This window comes from Melospiza melodia, chromosome 1 (assembly GCF_035770615.1).
Source record: "Melospiza melodia melodia isolate bMelMel2 chromosome 1, bMelMel2.pri, whole genome shotgun sequence".
NCBI classification, from domain to species: Eukaryota; Metazoa; Chordata; class Aves; order Passeriformes; family Passerellidae; genus Melospiza; species Melospiza melodia.
This window is the reverse complement of record NC_086194.1, coordinates 31,679,898-31,696,221: the sequence shown is the minus strand read 5'-3', so window position 1 is coordinate 31,696,221 and position 16,324 is coordinate 31,679,898. Positions and strand designations below refer to the sequence as shown.

At 37.3% G+C, this 16,324-nt stretch overlaps 1 protein-coding gene and 1 long non-coding RNA gene across 3 annotated transcripts in view; one reads left to right on the top strand and one right to left on the bottom strand.

The window, feature by feature from the left end:
* Positions 1-2,132: 2,132 nt before the first annotated feature.
* Positions 2,133-16,324, bottom strand: part of ITGB8 (integrin subunit beta 8) — a 48,234-nt gene continuing 34,042 nt past the window's right edge. The window contains exons 10-15 of one of the 2 annotated variants that reach the window (XM_063152887.1): positions 14,036-14,438; positions 12,725-12,950; positions 11,055-11,158; positions 9,810-9,973; positions 2,478-2,603; positions 2,133-2,241 (exon numbers count right to left, since the gene is read on the bottom strand). In XM_063152887.1, the coding sequence (XP_063008957.1) occupies positions 2,155-2,241; positions 2,478-2,603; positions 9,810-9,973; positions 11,055-11,158; positions 12,725-12,950; positions 14,036-14,438 (1,110 nt within the window). In that variant the 3' untranslated portion in view covers positions 2,133-2,154. Of the gene's footprint in view, positions 2,242-2,477; positions 2,604-6,917; positions 9,717-9,809; positions 9,974-11,054; positions 11,159-12,724; positions 12,951-14,035; positions 14,439-16,324 lie in introns of those variants that run through there. The other variant, XM_063152897.1, reaches the window with a different exon arrangement.
* Positions 10,608-16,324, top strand: part of LOC134416358 (uncharacterized) — a 36,410-nt gene continuing 30,693 nt past the window's right edge. The window contains exon 1 of the long non-coding RNA XR_010027245.1: positions 10,608-10,668. This is a non-coding gene — a long non-coding RNA (uncharacterized LOC134416358). The remainder of the gene's footprint in view (positions 10,669-16,324) is intronic.

Sequence of the window (16,324 nt, the reverse complement as noted above, 5' to 3'; positions counted from 1 at the left end):
AGCTGCTCAGCGTGTTCACTTCTAACAGAGTCTTCAACTGAACCACAAGGGCCCAGCAACTTCACAAAAATGAACCTTGGACAGAACTGTTGAAACCAGAGTTTGTTTGGTTTTGGGTCTGAAAATTAATCTACTTGGTTTTCATTTTAGACAGCATGAAACACTTTTAGTCTGTCACACAATAATAAATCTTCCTTCTGACAATAACACTTCTTGGATTTGCAAAATGATCTGACACATTATCTTTTCTTTCTTTGGGCCAAATTATTATTTTTAAAAAAATCAAAGGAGTGAGGAAAAAACTTCTGCTTTCAAAGGCATGAGATAAAAACTGGCAAAGGAATCATTAATTTATTATTTTTGACAATGTGATTAGGACCTTCTTTGTGAACCAAAAATCCCTGTGTAAGGTGCTGTGTCTGTCTTCTATGTTTTAGGTTTAATGTGCTAGGCAGCATCCAAAAAGGATAAAAGAAAAAAAATAAACAAAGACACCAGGGAACTTCAAGTCACAGTTTCCACACGATAGCAGTTAGCCATTAACAGAAACAGGAATTTTAAAAGGAAGATCCTGCTATGCATATGAAATTAGAGGAGGAATCCCATTTGAAGCATATACAAAAAAGGTGTGTGAAACTATGCCTGGATATAGACCGACAGGCTGCTTAGCAATCAGAGATGGACTTGATGCTGAGGAAAAGTTAATTTGGATGGAATATGCAGACAGACACACACATAAACATGCATAAATACACACACATACACACACACTCACACACACACACACATATACACACACAGTTATACAGAAAGAAATGAAAAAAATCTGTTATCAGAATGGGGATATTAGAGGTTCTCTTTGTCTCTGGGCTTTGTATGGTGCAAACACCCTGCAGTCATTCAAGGCTTACAGCAGGAGAATTCCTGTGAGTATCTATGGGCTGGCTAGTACACCAAGAAATAGCCCCAGCTTCTGAACTCTGGAAAGGAGCAGGGGAATGGTACTGCACCTGACCAAGTTGAGAGATGCTCTCTCTTTAGCTTTGCACCACAGACTTTAACTTGTTCTTTTCTGCCCAAAAGTAAAAAAAGCTTTCCTTATCAGCTGTTTCCTGATGACTCACTCTGATCCTGTGTCTGCAATTTTCAAAGAAGACACAGGTAGAGCTCCATTTAGATCTAGAGAGATACGCAAGAAGAGGAGAAAAGAAGCTGAGATAGACAGGAAGTATTGTGGTTTTTTCTCCCACAGGAACCATTTGCTGCTGCAAAATGATTCAAGGAAAGAAGCAAACCATAAACACTCCTGAAGACAAGGACAACCTAGAGAACACCATGATTAAGTTGTGTAAGTCTTTGAAATTCCTGCTTTGTCTAGAGCAGAGTAAAGCAAAAGTGTGTCCAAAAATTGTATGAAAAACCCATCCAGTCATGCCTCCATCTCCTCAGCAGGCCACACATCTTACAGCCTCAGCGATGCTTTCAGAATGCCTGTGGCAAGGCTATGGTCAAAGCCCAAAATATCAGAAGGGGGTCTGTGAGAAGGCTTCTCCTGTGAGCAGTTTTGAGAGCAGAGAAACACCACTCAGAGACAGGTTCTGGGCTGTCCAGATTGCTCAGGCATAAACAAGAGGCTTAGGATGAGGCTTAGAGTCCCAAAAGGGGGACTTGGCAAGCTGCAGAGCTGAAAGAAATACATCACAAGTACTGATTTCAATAAGCATATGTGACATAACTTGGCATTATTATGCTTTTGTGGTTAATAATTTAGCTTTATCTGCTTGCATACACATCATCTTTATTAAGCCGTAACTGTACTTCATGAATCATGAAGTTCAAGGCCAAGAAAATAATCAGAGACCATGCTATGCTCTGTGCTGAGGAGATAGAATAGTTTACAAAATATAAGGAAAATTCTACTTTCTGTCACCCACCACAGCCCCTGGAATGAGTAAGCCCATGATAATGCTGGGGCTTCTGGAGTACTAATAAATCAGACTGGAAGCCTGCTTTGTATGAATTCTGTACAGTCCAACCCAACTTGGACCATTCCAAGACTCCCAAGCAGAAGATGAGCAGCCAGAAGAACTGACAGCACCTGTGCTCTAATCACAGCTTCAGACCACTTGAGATTCTGTAAAACTAGATTTTTATTTACTTTATACGATACATTAAACTGCTTGCTTTTAAACCCAGGGTAGCAGGAATGCGTTTCCAAGGTTCTTGTCTTTGTTGCAGAACCTGAAACCAAAAGAAACCACCCACTTGTCAGATTAACTCCTTACTAGTCAAAATCAGTCTGATAATAAAGTTTTTATTCTTAATTCTAATCATCATATTTTGGTTATTATCAGGCGTATTCAGATACTCACTCAAACCAACTCTAATGCCATTTGCTCTGAATATTCTATCAAATTCTGCATCTACCATGAAAGGAATCATGCAGGCAGAGAAATTCTGTAACAGAATACACGTACATGACTGGTGTCAAAAAAGTGGCTGAAATCAGGATCTCTTTCCTCCTCCAGCTTTAAAGGCTGTAATTTAGGTTTCTTTTCTCTTTGGAGAGTCTGGGCAGCAAGCCTTTTCCTTGGCAATGGCATCTGCAAGAAAATAGCACTTGCATTAGGTTAGAGACACATTTAGCTCCTGTTGTACTGTTGCTGACAACTGTGTATATGTGGGTAAAAATTGGCTAAATACAATGCCAGTGTCACAAACCCTGTCCTGGCCTGGATATTTAAAGGTATATAGCTATGAATTAGTTACTGGATTACACAACATAGGAAAGAAGAGAGGAAGAAAGATTTTATACAGAGCACTTACCATAATTTCAATAACATACAGGATATGCCAACACTGCTTGGTGCCAGGATCACTGGCTATGGGAGACTTAATTGTTAACAAAACCTCAAAATGGAGGCCTATAGCTCTGGCTCAAGTTATATGCTTGAATTCATCTGAAATTCAGATCTAGGTTTATGTTCACTCTGAGTAATGATAACATGAATGTTTTCCCAATAGAAAGCTTTCAAAGAAAATATGTATTTCTGTTTATAGGACTCGCTCCTCCTGCTTGCTCTGGGTGTCAGTGAAGGTTGATTATCTGTGAAAGGAAATTTCTCAGACATAGTCTCATCATGCATATATTAAGATGATGTTCCTTGCTTTGATAAAAGAAGCAAAAAATATTTACAGATTTTTCCTGTGATAATTACTTTTTTTTTTCCTTACAGTTTTGACTTTTTCTTAGTGTTTCTCTTTTATTGGACACTAAGCTACATGATGATTGAGAACACATCAGTTGTCACTTGATTCTCTCTCACTCCTAAAGCAAAAACTGGATCATGTTAGCAGCATGGATGGGCAGTTTTATTAGTGATATCTGGCAAGCGTTTTAGTGCCACAGATATCTCTTACTGAGGCATCATGGCAAATTTTAAATGTCCTTATCCAAGGCATATCTAAATCCTTTTCAAGAAAAATTTCGTGCCGCTGTGCAAGGCAAATGCTGTGACTGATTCTGCACAAGGAGAGAATGAGAGAACCTTCCCCACCAGTGACATGTTTTCACCAGTACTCATGAAGCGACCCAAGTGTGCAGTGAGTGGCACAGATGAGGCATCTGCAGAGATTTACCCATTTCCAGAAATCTAGCTCCTCTACCACCCAACAGGGCAAGGGAAAAGAGAGGCTATCACAACCGTGTATCAATCTAGAGATTGTATTTACACAGGAAGTAACTTCTTGTCTTCTACAAAATACTAGCACCTCCTAGTGCTTCCAGGTTTAGATGGGTTGGGCAAGGTAAACCCTTGGTGGTGGGCAGCTGCACCTCCAAACTGATAAATAGTTTTTTGCTCCTTCCCATCTTCTCAAAATTCAACCTGAATGTGCATCTACTCATTTGCCTACATCTGATAAAAAAAGTTCTCTTTGTATTTTATCTCCTTGGACACAGTATTGTTCAATTTTAAAATAACCACAATCATATCTTCCCTTTGCAGATATCAGTACACCTCAGTAAATGTGCTTTATACTTTTAAAAGCAGGTGAATGTCTCTTTCTTGTCACAGATATATTTAATATCAAAAATATAAAAAATCCATATGGATTAAATATTGATTTTATTTTTTAGAGAGCAAGTACAATGATGTTGCATTAAAATAATGCTATGTCATAGTTGTTACAGCTCTGATAGAAAAATAAACATCTCAATATGCTACAGTGTAACTCATTAATAAATATCACAATAAAAGTTAGTAGTCAACTGAAATTAATAAAACAGCTATAAAAGTATACTATTTTAAATAATAAAATATTCAATATATTTCCAGATGAACAAAAGTAGTGATTTAAAAGTATCATTCAAAATGTAAAAGGAGCAGTAAGAAGTTATCAAATTTAAAACCTCTTCCCTTACTAAAATTCTCTATGCATAAAATCTAGACACACATTATTTATTTCTCTATATTTATTTTTTACAAAAGGTAGTATATGTTAAATAGAAAGTTTAAGACCGTAGTATTATTAATAGCTGTCACACAATTGCTAAGTAAGACACTTTAAAGTAGCATTATTTTTGAAGCAGTAGTAGCTAAGAGTGAAGATGCCAGCACAGTGAATTCATCCAACACTAATGCATCTGCAAAAGACACATTTTTCAACATCTCCCTTCAAAATATAACTGAAACAGCCCAAATACAATATAGGTATCAGGATGAAATGTTAGAATTTCAACAGAAGTAATTATTTTAACAAATGCCACACACTTTAAGGTTTTTTTAATAGGTACCTTTTTTTAAAGCATGTTCAGAAAAGGAAACAAAGAGAATATGAAATTCAGACCAGCAGAAAGCTTAAGAATCTAGAAATTTAACCCCTCAACCCCTCCCCCCAGACATGCCAACCATTCTGAGCTGCCCTGCTCTCGGTGAAACCCCACTGATCTGGCATGCTATAAAGATTCATTCCTGTTGGTTAACTTTAACATTTTCCCCCCTCTCCAAGAATTTCAGTCCTGTGTAAGAGCCAACAGATACCTGTGCATCAGAGCAGCCTTGAGATAAGAACTAAAAATTAGTGTTTTTCTTAACGATTGCTTCATTTCTGCTTTCCCCTCTGTTGCAAAATGGTAGCCAGGACATTGTCACCAGGCGTCACTCAGTTGGGACAGAGTAGGAGTCACCCAGCACTGACTCAGCACAAATGCCTCTGTGAGAAGTGCCCTTTACAGCCTCTGCTCACATTCCTTAAGGCTGGCTGGTGGAGATCCAGGGGCTGGTGGGAAGTCAGCGGGCAGGTGCCCAAATGCTCCCCAGGAGCTTTAATGGAGGTCTGCAGCATCCACGTGTACAGGCTGTCCCTTGCTGGGCTGTGTGCAGGCATTTTTGATGAGTAAAGATGCAAAAAGCCTGCAGCCTTAGGGTTCAGAGTGCATACAATGCAGTCCCAGTCTGCATTGTGTGCAGTGCCTGCGATGCAAACCTAGGCCACCAGCGCTGCCAAGCCAGCCCACTCCAAAGAGGCTTCCTGCCCTGACAAAAGGCAAAGTGAGATCTCAGAGCACCACTTCTGCCCCAGCACTGTCCCTCTTGAAGTCTCCACACAGGCAGCCATGCCCCTGCATGTCTCTGCCCTGGGCATCACCAGACTCTATGCCTACTTTAGGACAGAGGGTTGCTTGAAGCTGTTTCACACATTCACTCCCACGGTTGCAAAACACGCACACTAAGCAGGAAATAAATATTATATATGATCATACTGGGAAAAAAATATTTTTCCATTGCAGTCAGAAGAATGCTTTACATAGCAGGTTTTCATGACATTATAGAGAGGAAAAAATAAATCCAGTTGTAAATAATAGCTAAAATGTAAACTATGCCCATACGAACATCCTTCCTTTTTAAGGTTCATTTTTAACCTTGCAAATGTAAGGGGATTTCAGCTGGGCACAATGAAAATTCCTTGCATACCATGTGCACGTTTTCTGGATGAAACAGCTATTTTCCCACACACTTCTGCAGCAATCTTATTAGTGTAGTAATGATTCTTGGAAAGAACTACTTCATAGCATTTTTCATTTTATAGTACTCAAAAAAATCTGATGTAAAATACATACTTTTTAATTACATAAACATGCAATTTCTGAAGTGTCAGGCAAATAACAGGTCAAAGGTTAAAAAAGGGAACTAGAATTTGAAAAGTATACATATGGATTTTAACAATAACAAATATGCTGTGAAAAGTCATGTACATTCTTCATTTGTGGGACCAAATCTAAAAACAATTCCCCAAACTAATGATGAGAAGCAGCAGTATCTGCTGGTATATTTTTGGATATAAGCATGCAGTAGGATTATTTGACTTTTTTCTAAATTTTTTTGAAGAAGCCCAGTATAAAAAGTGTTATTTGAGAACTTTGGAACACTCTATTCTGAGGTTAGTTATTTTTTCCCCTATTTTTATGAACATCTTTGATGCACAATACATTGAAAACTAATATGAACTAATTTGTCTTTAATATCTCCCATATTAAGCACTATAGGAAGCACAGTCCTCCTGCAATCACTGAAGAAATTCCTTGTGAATTAAAGGCTGCTTTCTCATTTAAGGTCATGTGCTGAGGGAACACAGCTCCCTAAATAGTGAGGCTTTTGTTGAGCTATTCATCTCCTGCAGCAGCTCTTCTGAAAAACATGGTCAAAGGCAGAGGGAAACAAGTACCAAGCAAAGCCAGAGTTTCTCATGGATAGATTCCATCCCTAGAAACAAAGCCTCCTCCCAAGAATCCTGCTCTGTATAAGCTCCCCACGGGCCTTCTAAAAGCCTTGACCTGTCACATTAGCAGCAGCTTATTCTCTTTCACCAAGCCTCTTCCACAATACAGCAAAAGCATGAGGGAGATGCAAGAAAGCTTTTTCTCTCTTTTTTTTTTTTTTTTTTTTTTTTTTTTTTTTTTTTTTGTTAATATATATACATTTTTTTTAATCTCAGGACAGCAAGCGGCTTACAGTGCAATTTGTCCTGTGAGCCTGCTGTTTTTGACCAGAGTATTTTAAACATTCAGGCAGGTGTCTGATAAGGAAATACTGGCCATGCCCCTTCACAGGCAGCAGTCCAATGCCAAGTGCTACAGAAGAAAAGCGGTAGCAGCACGATGTGATGTGTCTGGAAGATAGGTATTACAGCTCAAGTCTCTTCCACCAAGAATCCACTTCCATTATCCCTTACCCACAAAACTGAACTCCCTCTAACAGTGAAAAGTAATTTCTAATGAAAAAAATACATTTATCAGTTCAATAAATGCTTTAGTACATGCTTTAAAGGCCATTATGGGGTGAAAATAGATTCTGAGGAATCTTTTTTTTAAAGGGTTTATCACACTGTTTAAAGAATATAATTAACCTCTTTTTTTATATACTTACATATACTTCACTAAGCATTTTTAAAATTTAAGTTAAATAGCAACAAGAGATTGTGTCCCACTCACAAATTGCCATGAATTGTGACAAGGATAAAAGCAGGTCAACCTTTATAAATATTTTATCTTTATCCCACCAAAACCAGTTGTTTGAAATCTTTTAATTTACACAGGAGGAGAACAGTCCTATACACTTTAAAAGAAAATGAGAGTTTAAGGTGTAGTATTAGACTACAGAATTAATCTATGACTAAGCTTCTACAATTAAGCTAACACTAAAGTCAGGGTCAGTGTAAAGAAATACTCTTTTTGTTAAATATTTTAACAAGATAATTTTACCTGTGTGGTAGAAAGCTCAGGACCTACTTCAGAGACTGCTTTAAAAACATTTAATAGTCCAATTTACGCATTCAAAAAAAAAAATTCCTAAGCTTTTATGACTAATGAAAGGTCCATTGTCTGTGTATTATTTTTCTCAATCCTGCTTGATCTGTTACCCAAGAAACTTAACACTCATAAAACACTCATCATTTTTCTACACCCTGCCTTCCTTTCAATCCTCACAGTGCTCAAGTTTCAGTGGGAATTTACAGAAGAAATACAGAATAGGAAATACAAGTAATTTCTAAAGACTGCACATAAGGAAGTCCTGCTTTGTTTCTGTAACTCTTATCTATGTCAAATAGTAACAGTATTTAGTATTAGTAATAAATGTTAGTGAAATTATAGACTGTCTTCTGAGATGATTTTTCTTTTTAAAACCAGCAAGGTTTTAGTGCATTAGAGGTTGATCAGATTTTCATAGGGTTTCAGCAGCATACAGTTAGTAAATCAGACTGACACTTCCAGCAAGCATATAACAATAACATGTTCTACCACTCTAGCTGGTTTCAGGGATAAAAAAAGATGCTTCTGCTTGACTTTTTAGTTCCCATTCTGCTCTTAGATAAGATTATATTGGTTCCGCCATGTTTGGAAGAGTTTTGCACATTTCTGGAATGCAGAATCCGATCCATATTTATAAAGTCAATTATTGTGTTTTGAGAAAAATACTGTTATTTTCCTCACTTTCTTCTAGTTTGCAGGTTCTTTTCTCCATCACACACTGGACACACTTCTCAATGCACAGTCACAAAAAAGTGAAGTAGTTACAAAAATCTTAGAAAACCTAATCTCATCAACTAATTTACATAGAGAAAAAGAGCACATGTAAAATCAGACTTATGCCTGACATCATATAAAAAGATCCAAGTCCTTATTTGGCAAAACACTGACATGTAGCTAGCAAACCAAACACAGCTCTGGTGTAATTTATCTATTTGCAATGGATTTGATGCTGTTGACTCTAAAGGTGTAGTCTGCTGGCAGTGATCATCATGTAGACCATGCTGTTGGGTAAAGGAACTCTCATTTTCTGTAGCCACTCAGTTTCCAAACACCTTATGTTTTGTATAAAATTGGGGCATTATATTTAAACAAGTAAAACAGCTTAAAATTACTCTTTATCAGATATAAATTATCCTTAAATGACATCATCCATTCAAAAACCCCCATAAATATATAATTTATCTGTGTATGCATGCATATGTGAATGTATACACACACAACATACACCTATACCAGCAACTAAACACTCAATCCCATCATTTTTTTGAGGAAAAGATGAGAGGAATAAGCAGACAAATTAGTGGAATCTGTCAACTGAGAGAACTATAAAAGTACCATTTACTCTATTAAAGAGCATTTTAATAGTTTCATCTATTGCTATAATATACAGCAATGTTAATACTCCAGTCACAGCTTTTGTCCATTCCCACAGAGCACATCAGTACCAGCTACATGTAGAGTGAGATCAGTGCTTTGTCAGACCAGTTTGTATCTACATTCTAGGCCATAACTAAATAAATTAGAATATGCTAAAGTGCTACATCAACACTAATGTTTCTGAACAGTAGTAACGCACATTTCTCTTTCAAAAAAAATTTTAAAAAATACAGCAGCTATAGTTCCAAACATAATCACATAATGTGAATATGTTTACATGTCAATTTGTTACAGTATTCAACAAAATGCACAACACAAAACCATATGGCAACAGTCAAGACTCCCACAGAGTACAAAAGGTAATTTCTTAAAAGTCGAGCATCATGGAAATAGACATTTGCAGTCTTCAGAATTCACACTTGAAAGTTTCGTTTAATCGCAACTTGCTGATGTCGATATTTATTTCCTCTGGTTTGTCACGTCTGTATGTTACTGTTCTTGTACAAACTGTAGGCAAAAACATCTTATCCTTGAAGGAGAAGATACAATTTTTATCAGCAATTAGCTAACTTTTATAAGCAAGAAAAAGATTACTGAAGATGATGGCTCTGAAATCAATTACCTTCTTTGTCGTAGATACTCTGTAATCAGATGAAGATTTAACTTTATTGCTACTCCCCTGCAGAATTATTTGCCTGATGATAAGGACAACAAGCAACCCGATCAGAAAGGTAACTATAAAGATTATGGAAAAGACTCTAAAGTAGTTCCGTCCAGAGAAACAATCTGCAATGAAAGGAAAACACAGGGGTAAAGCCTAATGTATGGAACAGGCACATCCCTCTAACACAGGCATCTCCACCACTGCTTAGTAATGCTGCACAAATGTAATACAAGCCTGATAGAAAGTAAGGGAAAATAAATTAAGGGAAATTAAGAGGAACAGTTGTCATATGCAAGCTTTTAAATTTGGGCATATCAAGAAAGGCAATTCAGATCAAGATCCATGGTAGAAAAAGAATTTAGGTTTCATTGTATTGCCCACCATAAATTCTCTGTAGACTAGTGAGTTTATAGCTGAAGTAGAGGGGATGAAATATTAGAGATGTTTGGGGCTGAGAGAATTTAATCTTCACAAGACAACAGTGAAGATCACTGGTAAAATTTGAAAGAAAATGTGTTTTATTGAATCCCTGTCCAGTGCTCTCCTCACTGATAGACTAATACAGTAAGCTTTCCTTAATACTAAAGTTATGAAAAAAGTATTCACAATAAGTTTTCACATTGATGAACTGTAATATAAAAAGATTTATATATATATTAAAGTATAACAAAAGGTAACGATTTACCTGCATTTTAATTGCTGCATGAAGTGATTAAACTTGGAGACATTTTATTTTAAAAGATTTTGTTCTTCCACAGACCTCATAACTGCAGTGTTTTATACTTGAAAGGAACTTTTAAACATTACTGAACTTGAGGTAAGCATTTTACTTCTTTCTTTCCTGTTTCTGGTAATGTCAAATACTATAAACATGGTCAATGTAATAAAACATACAGATGCCGTAACAAATTTTTATAAATATTTCTTTAAGCATTGCTCAGGCAGGATTCATCATTATTAGACATGACTTCTTGAGGATCTGGGAAAACTGAACTTAGCAATGCTTGACAATCTTATTTCCTGTTATTATTTATCTTTCACTTTCCCTAAAACTATGAATGATTTTTCTTTTTCCTGTTTTCTTTCTTTGCTATTGCAATAATGTGATATACTTCTGCAAGACATTCTAACACTGACAAATTAAATTACTAATCACAGAAGATTTTAATCTCTTATTAAAATTACCTAGAAAATGCCACTTACCTGAAGTATTATCAATATAATGCAGTAGGTAAGTGCATGAGGTTGTGCACTGGTCAAGTATGACTTGAGATGCATTATTAGAATGATAGCACTGAACACAGTTCCTGTAAAATAATAATTTAAATTTTAATAATTTCATATTTAATATTTTTAATTTAATAATAATTCCTGTAAATTACAATTGAAAACCTGTGTCTTTCTCTGCCTTCCCCTTTAAGAGATTGTATCAACAGGCTGACGTATTGCTTGCACATAATGCTTTCCTGTTGTTAGCAAAAACATTGCGACATTTATTTATTTTTTTCTGAAATGTGATGCCTCTCTCAACATTTTATCCCCCTGATGCTTCTCAGAACCAACTAGTCAGAAGTTGCAAACTAAAACATGTCTTTGGCTTTGAGCCACCTTCACCCAATCCTTGCTCTGCCTTTTGTGATGCAAGGGCGTAGCTAAGGTCCAGCTTTCTTCAGCTTTCAGCCTCCACTTTCTAGTCTTTCCTTACCTATCAATCTCATTCAGATGCACGCTGGAATTGAAAGGTAGAGGTAAGTAGAGGAAACACAGTTTTGCCAATAATTTTTGGGTGCTATGTTAAGACAAAGCCAAGTAAGTCTGCACTGCTGGGCAGTTTAGAGAGAGAGCACAAGTGGGAGGCAATGTTCTCAGTCTTACTGTCTTCACTGTATAGCCCTGAAGGAGACAGATGTCACAAGAGATCCTCAAAAAAGCCCTAACTGAATTTTTAATGAAGATATGCCATCTTCTGAATTTATTAAAGGCACACATTTCACAGTGACTTCGAACAAGTGTAAGCCAGAAAGATTAACTGCATTTTATTTAGTGAAATATTAGCAGCAACATTTCCAGATGTGGCCAAGCTTGGTTCTCCAGCATTTTCACCAGATGAGATATAATTGAAATAAATACAAACAAACAATGATTCTGTTTTGAGCACAATGACCTTTCCAATGAAAGGCTGATCTTTCACCCTCTGCACCACAGTGAGATGCACAACATCACATGAGTGACGAGAGGGCACAGAAGAGATGTGCCCAAGGAAAGGGCTTCATTTGCTCTCTGTGCCAGGACCACAGAGGGCACCACTGAGAGCCTGGTCTAGCTTGTCCCCTCTTGGGCTTGCTCAGTTTTGACCTCCATCCACACTGTCCCTTCCTTTACATGAGTAAGGAAAAATGACGTGCTTTAAGACCAGCATGGCAAAGACTAAGTGCTTTGAAATTGAGCAATGAAGAATGTTGTTCTCTGGGTAAGACCAGCTCTGCTCTGCTGATCAATGGCAGTGACAATCTACAAGTACTGCTTTAGCTCCACACCGCTTTCTTTCAGCTGAGAAGCACAAGGAGTGTGCAAAAACAAATGTGGAGACTATTATTTGACTTGGTGGCATTCAAAAGTAGGAACTACTTTCCATTTTTAAAATACAAACTTATAGCTTTATTTCCAGGAGATCTCATATGAAAAATGGTTAAAATAGATGCTGACATGCAATTCTCTAAATTGCCAGTGTGAATCCAACTACACAGAGAAGTATCAAGTATGAATTGTACCAATTTCCTACAATCTAAATAACTAAGAAATAGAAGCAGAAATATATTTTCATGTTTCAATACTAGGGAGTGAAAAAGTCAAGTCTAGCACAAGAAACCTACCAGTTTTCTTCACAGGCTTTGTTACAAGTAGGGCAATATTCACAGAAACGGCCAAAGCTTCTTGGGTCTGTGCACTCACACTTTCCACATACACATTTTCCTCTTCCACTGCAAATTTGGCCCTTTGAATTCAGGCAGTGCTTTGCTGATTGTGATGAGCACTCACAACGATCACCTTCCCAGCCAGCAAAGCATTTGCATTTACCACCTTCACATTCACCATTACCTACAATACAGAGAGTCTGGAGTCATACGTTTCCATGAAAACACAGAAAAAAAAAATTATATGGATACGTTTGTATTGCTGGTGCTTTACCTTGAACGGAGCAAATTTAGACCTGGACTTTCTAATTAGTTTTTAAGTTAACAACTTGGACTGAAGTTACTGGCATGATCAATATTGATGGCTGCTGTTCATTGTTAAGTTGCACATAAGTTGCTACTATGATGTTACTCTAAAACCTTTTACTAAAATTCTGCTCCTTTGCTTTGGATCAAAACAATGGAGATTAGGAATTACACAATGACCAGGAAAATAGTCTTCAGGCAAACTAAACAAACTTCTTGTTAGCAAGAAAACATTCCATTCAAATAAACAGCAAGATTCAGTGGAAGAAATAGTATAAAGTTCATGTGCACAGGCCAGGTTCTTTCCTTCCTTTTCGTTTTCCACTCCCATTTCCATTTCAATTTCAATTTCCATTTCCTTTTTTTTTTTTTTTCCTCTTCCCTACCATAAAGTGGACTACAAAAGAATGAAATTTTCTAACAACTCTGTTTCACTAAGTCTCCTTTCTGAAGCAGGCATTCCCTACAGTGTTCATGTTTATACCAGTATTTGAAATCAAGTGCCACTGTATGTCTCACAGGACCGATTTAGGGTAGTAGAAAATCAGAATCTCACCTGGAAGCTATGATCACTTCCTAATCTCTTAGTATCTCATATTTCCATTATACTGAAATGTATCAACTAGCTTCCTGGAATAATGTTATTTTTTGTTTGAGAAGTCAGTATAATTACTTATTAAGAATTTTGAGATTTAAATATTAAAATAGCTAAACTTTGGAAAAAAAAAATCAATCTATCCCCTAGAAAACGGTGGTGAAATTTAGAAGACAGTATGCCTGTGGTAAAAAAAGTCCAGGAGTGTGAATTCCTAACAGGATGTTCAGGACATTTCCCACACTAATTCTGCACAAACAATTCTAGTTCTTGACAGCCTTATATCATTGTTTTCAGCTGCATCATGTAAAGTAGCCTCAGAAAACAAAACAAACCAAGAAAACATAGACATAAACACTGCAACTTACCAGAACATAAGTTTCCTTGGTGATAGGGGCAGGAAAAATCATCCATTTCACAGTACTTGCCATACACCTTGCCTAGCTTGTTTTTGTAGCAGAAACATTTCCCATCTATGCAATTTCCTTGACCACTGCAGATGGGTTGGTCCTGGTGTTGCCTGCACTTCTCTGAGGGAAGCATGTCTCTGTTAGAGCTGCAGTCACTGTCACTGCATGGGGACTGTTGGCTGTCAGAAGTTTCATCAGCCCACACTCCTTTGCGCCCTGTGCTGTCCCCATACTGGCAGGCACAGCTTTGCTGCACATTGACAATGGCAGTTTCATTGAAACCAATAGGCTTAAGTATGACATATTTTCTTCCTCCGCTTGTATGACATCCTTTCATTGTAACTGATACATTGAAAAGTACCTAAGAAGAAATAAAGATGGATTTAACAATATTGTTATTTTCTTGCTTGCACTTGTTTAAAAATTTTAACACATAAATAAAGCAGAATCTTATGTTGTATGAATGTGCACTAGCTGATAATAGCAAAATACAAGTGGTCACTTTTCAAACATTATATATTAGTAATGATAGGCATCACAAATATAGGTAAAATCCTAATAATAGAGGAAGTCCACTTTTGAAGTTAAGAAAGCGTAGTTGCAAAAGACAAGTTTAATACAAATTAAATGGAAATAGAAATATCATCACCATGCTCCTGCTATTATTTAACATGTATATTCTGTTATATCACAGGAATATTTAGGTAAGAATCAGGACTAGATTGAACAAGACAATACACAAACAGAAACAGAGATACTCTTCATAAAAAGAATCTATAATGAATGTCCTGCTGCAGAATTGGTCATGAACACATAAACCACATAGATTTTTGGATGGCCCTGACTACCCCTACTGAAACACAGAAACAGTTCACACGTTAGCAGTTACTTTTCTCAATTCCATGGACCCAGTGCCTAGCTCCAGGCCATGTCATGGCCATCACCACCGTCCTCCAAGTTCTCATCCCAGCAGTGCCCACTACAGCAGCAGCTCCCATGGCTTTTTGCAGTTCTAGCACAGGACTAGGGATCATTTTTGTAGTTAGGTGAGTGCCACAGTTTCCATCAATCACCCCTAAAAGTTTTTGACAGCTCTGACATGTCTGACACACTAGATATCAATCTTGTATTTCACAATTATTTTTCGAGTTTTTTTGTGCAGTACACTTCTGACAGGGTATTCTCTCTAAAGTTTTGAATTTTTTCAGCTTCCTGATGCAAAGCAACTCTTTCTCATCTCCTCATAAAGAAAAGGTAACCAGGAGGGAAAAGTGAGAGAGGAACACAAGAGAAGCAAATACCTTTAATCTTTACTACCAAAAAAAAATAAAGATTTCCAAATAAAAAAGGAGAAACCCCGAGAAACTGATTACATATGAGGCTGAAACTACCCGCAAATACTGAGGCCATTCATCTCTCATCACTGTCTCTCCCTCCCGCTGCGCCCCCACACGAGAACAACCCAGCCCTTGGGGACAATGGTGGCTTTGTGGCAAGTGGGGCTGCGGCTGCCCACACGGACAACAGGAGAAGAATGCTGTGCAGAAACATGCACTTAATGTCATATTGAGGGGGCACACAGGCTTTGTCTCACCCTTTGCTTTTCTTCTTCTCATTTCTCAAATGTGCCACTACACACATAACCCCTCAGCAGCCCACACTCTCCATGCATTGAGATTTCTTCCCTTGGGTTGCAGGGCAAAAGTGTGGCTACAGAGGAATTGATTCATACAGCAGGTGCATATCATGTGGGGAGGACAGGCTGCAGCTAAGGAATGTGATTTATTCAACACAGAGCCCTGCCAGAAAACATCATCTTCATGTACCAAACAGTACTGGAAGAATTGCAGGGAAATGGGAGAGAAGGGAAAATCATGTCGTGCATATGAGTTATGAAATTTGATTCTGAACACAGCAGCAGATAGATTGAGCCTGTGGTGACTAAATAATTACAACACCATGACACTTGCTAATAGCCAAAGTTGGTTTTGCACCCTGAAGAGGCCACAGGATTCTTCCAGAATTTAATCCACTTTGTGTTTTGGTAAGAAAAGGAAGGAAGAAGGATTAGACAATGAAAGGAATGTGAGAATTAAGGAAAAGCATTTTGTCTGTAAACAAATACTGAAAGAAGGATTTACGGTTAAAATAAATTAATCTCTTAAGGATGGCTCATTTTCAACAGCCATAGAGGTTTAGGACCACATGCAATCTTTTACAATCAACTGGCTTGGCTTTTATTAAAAA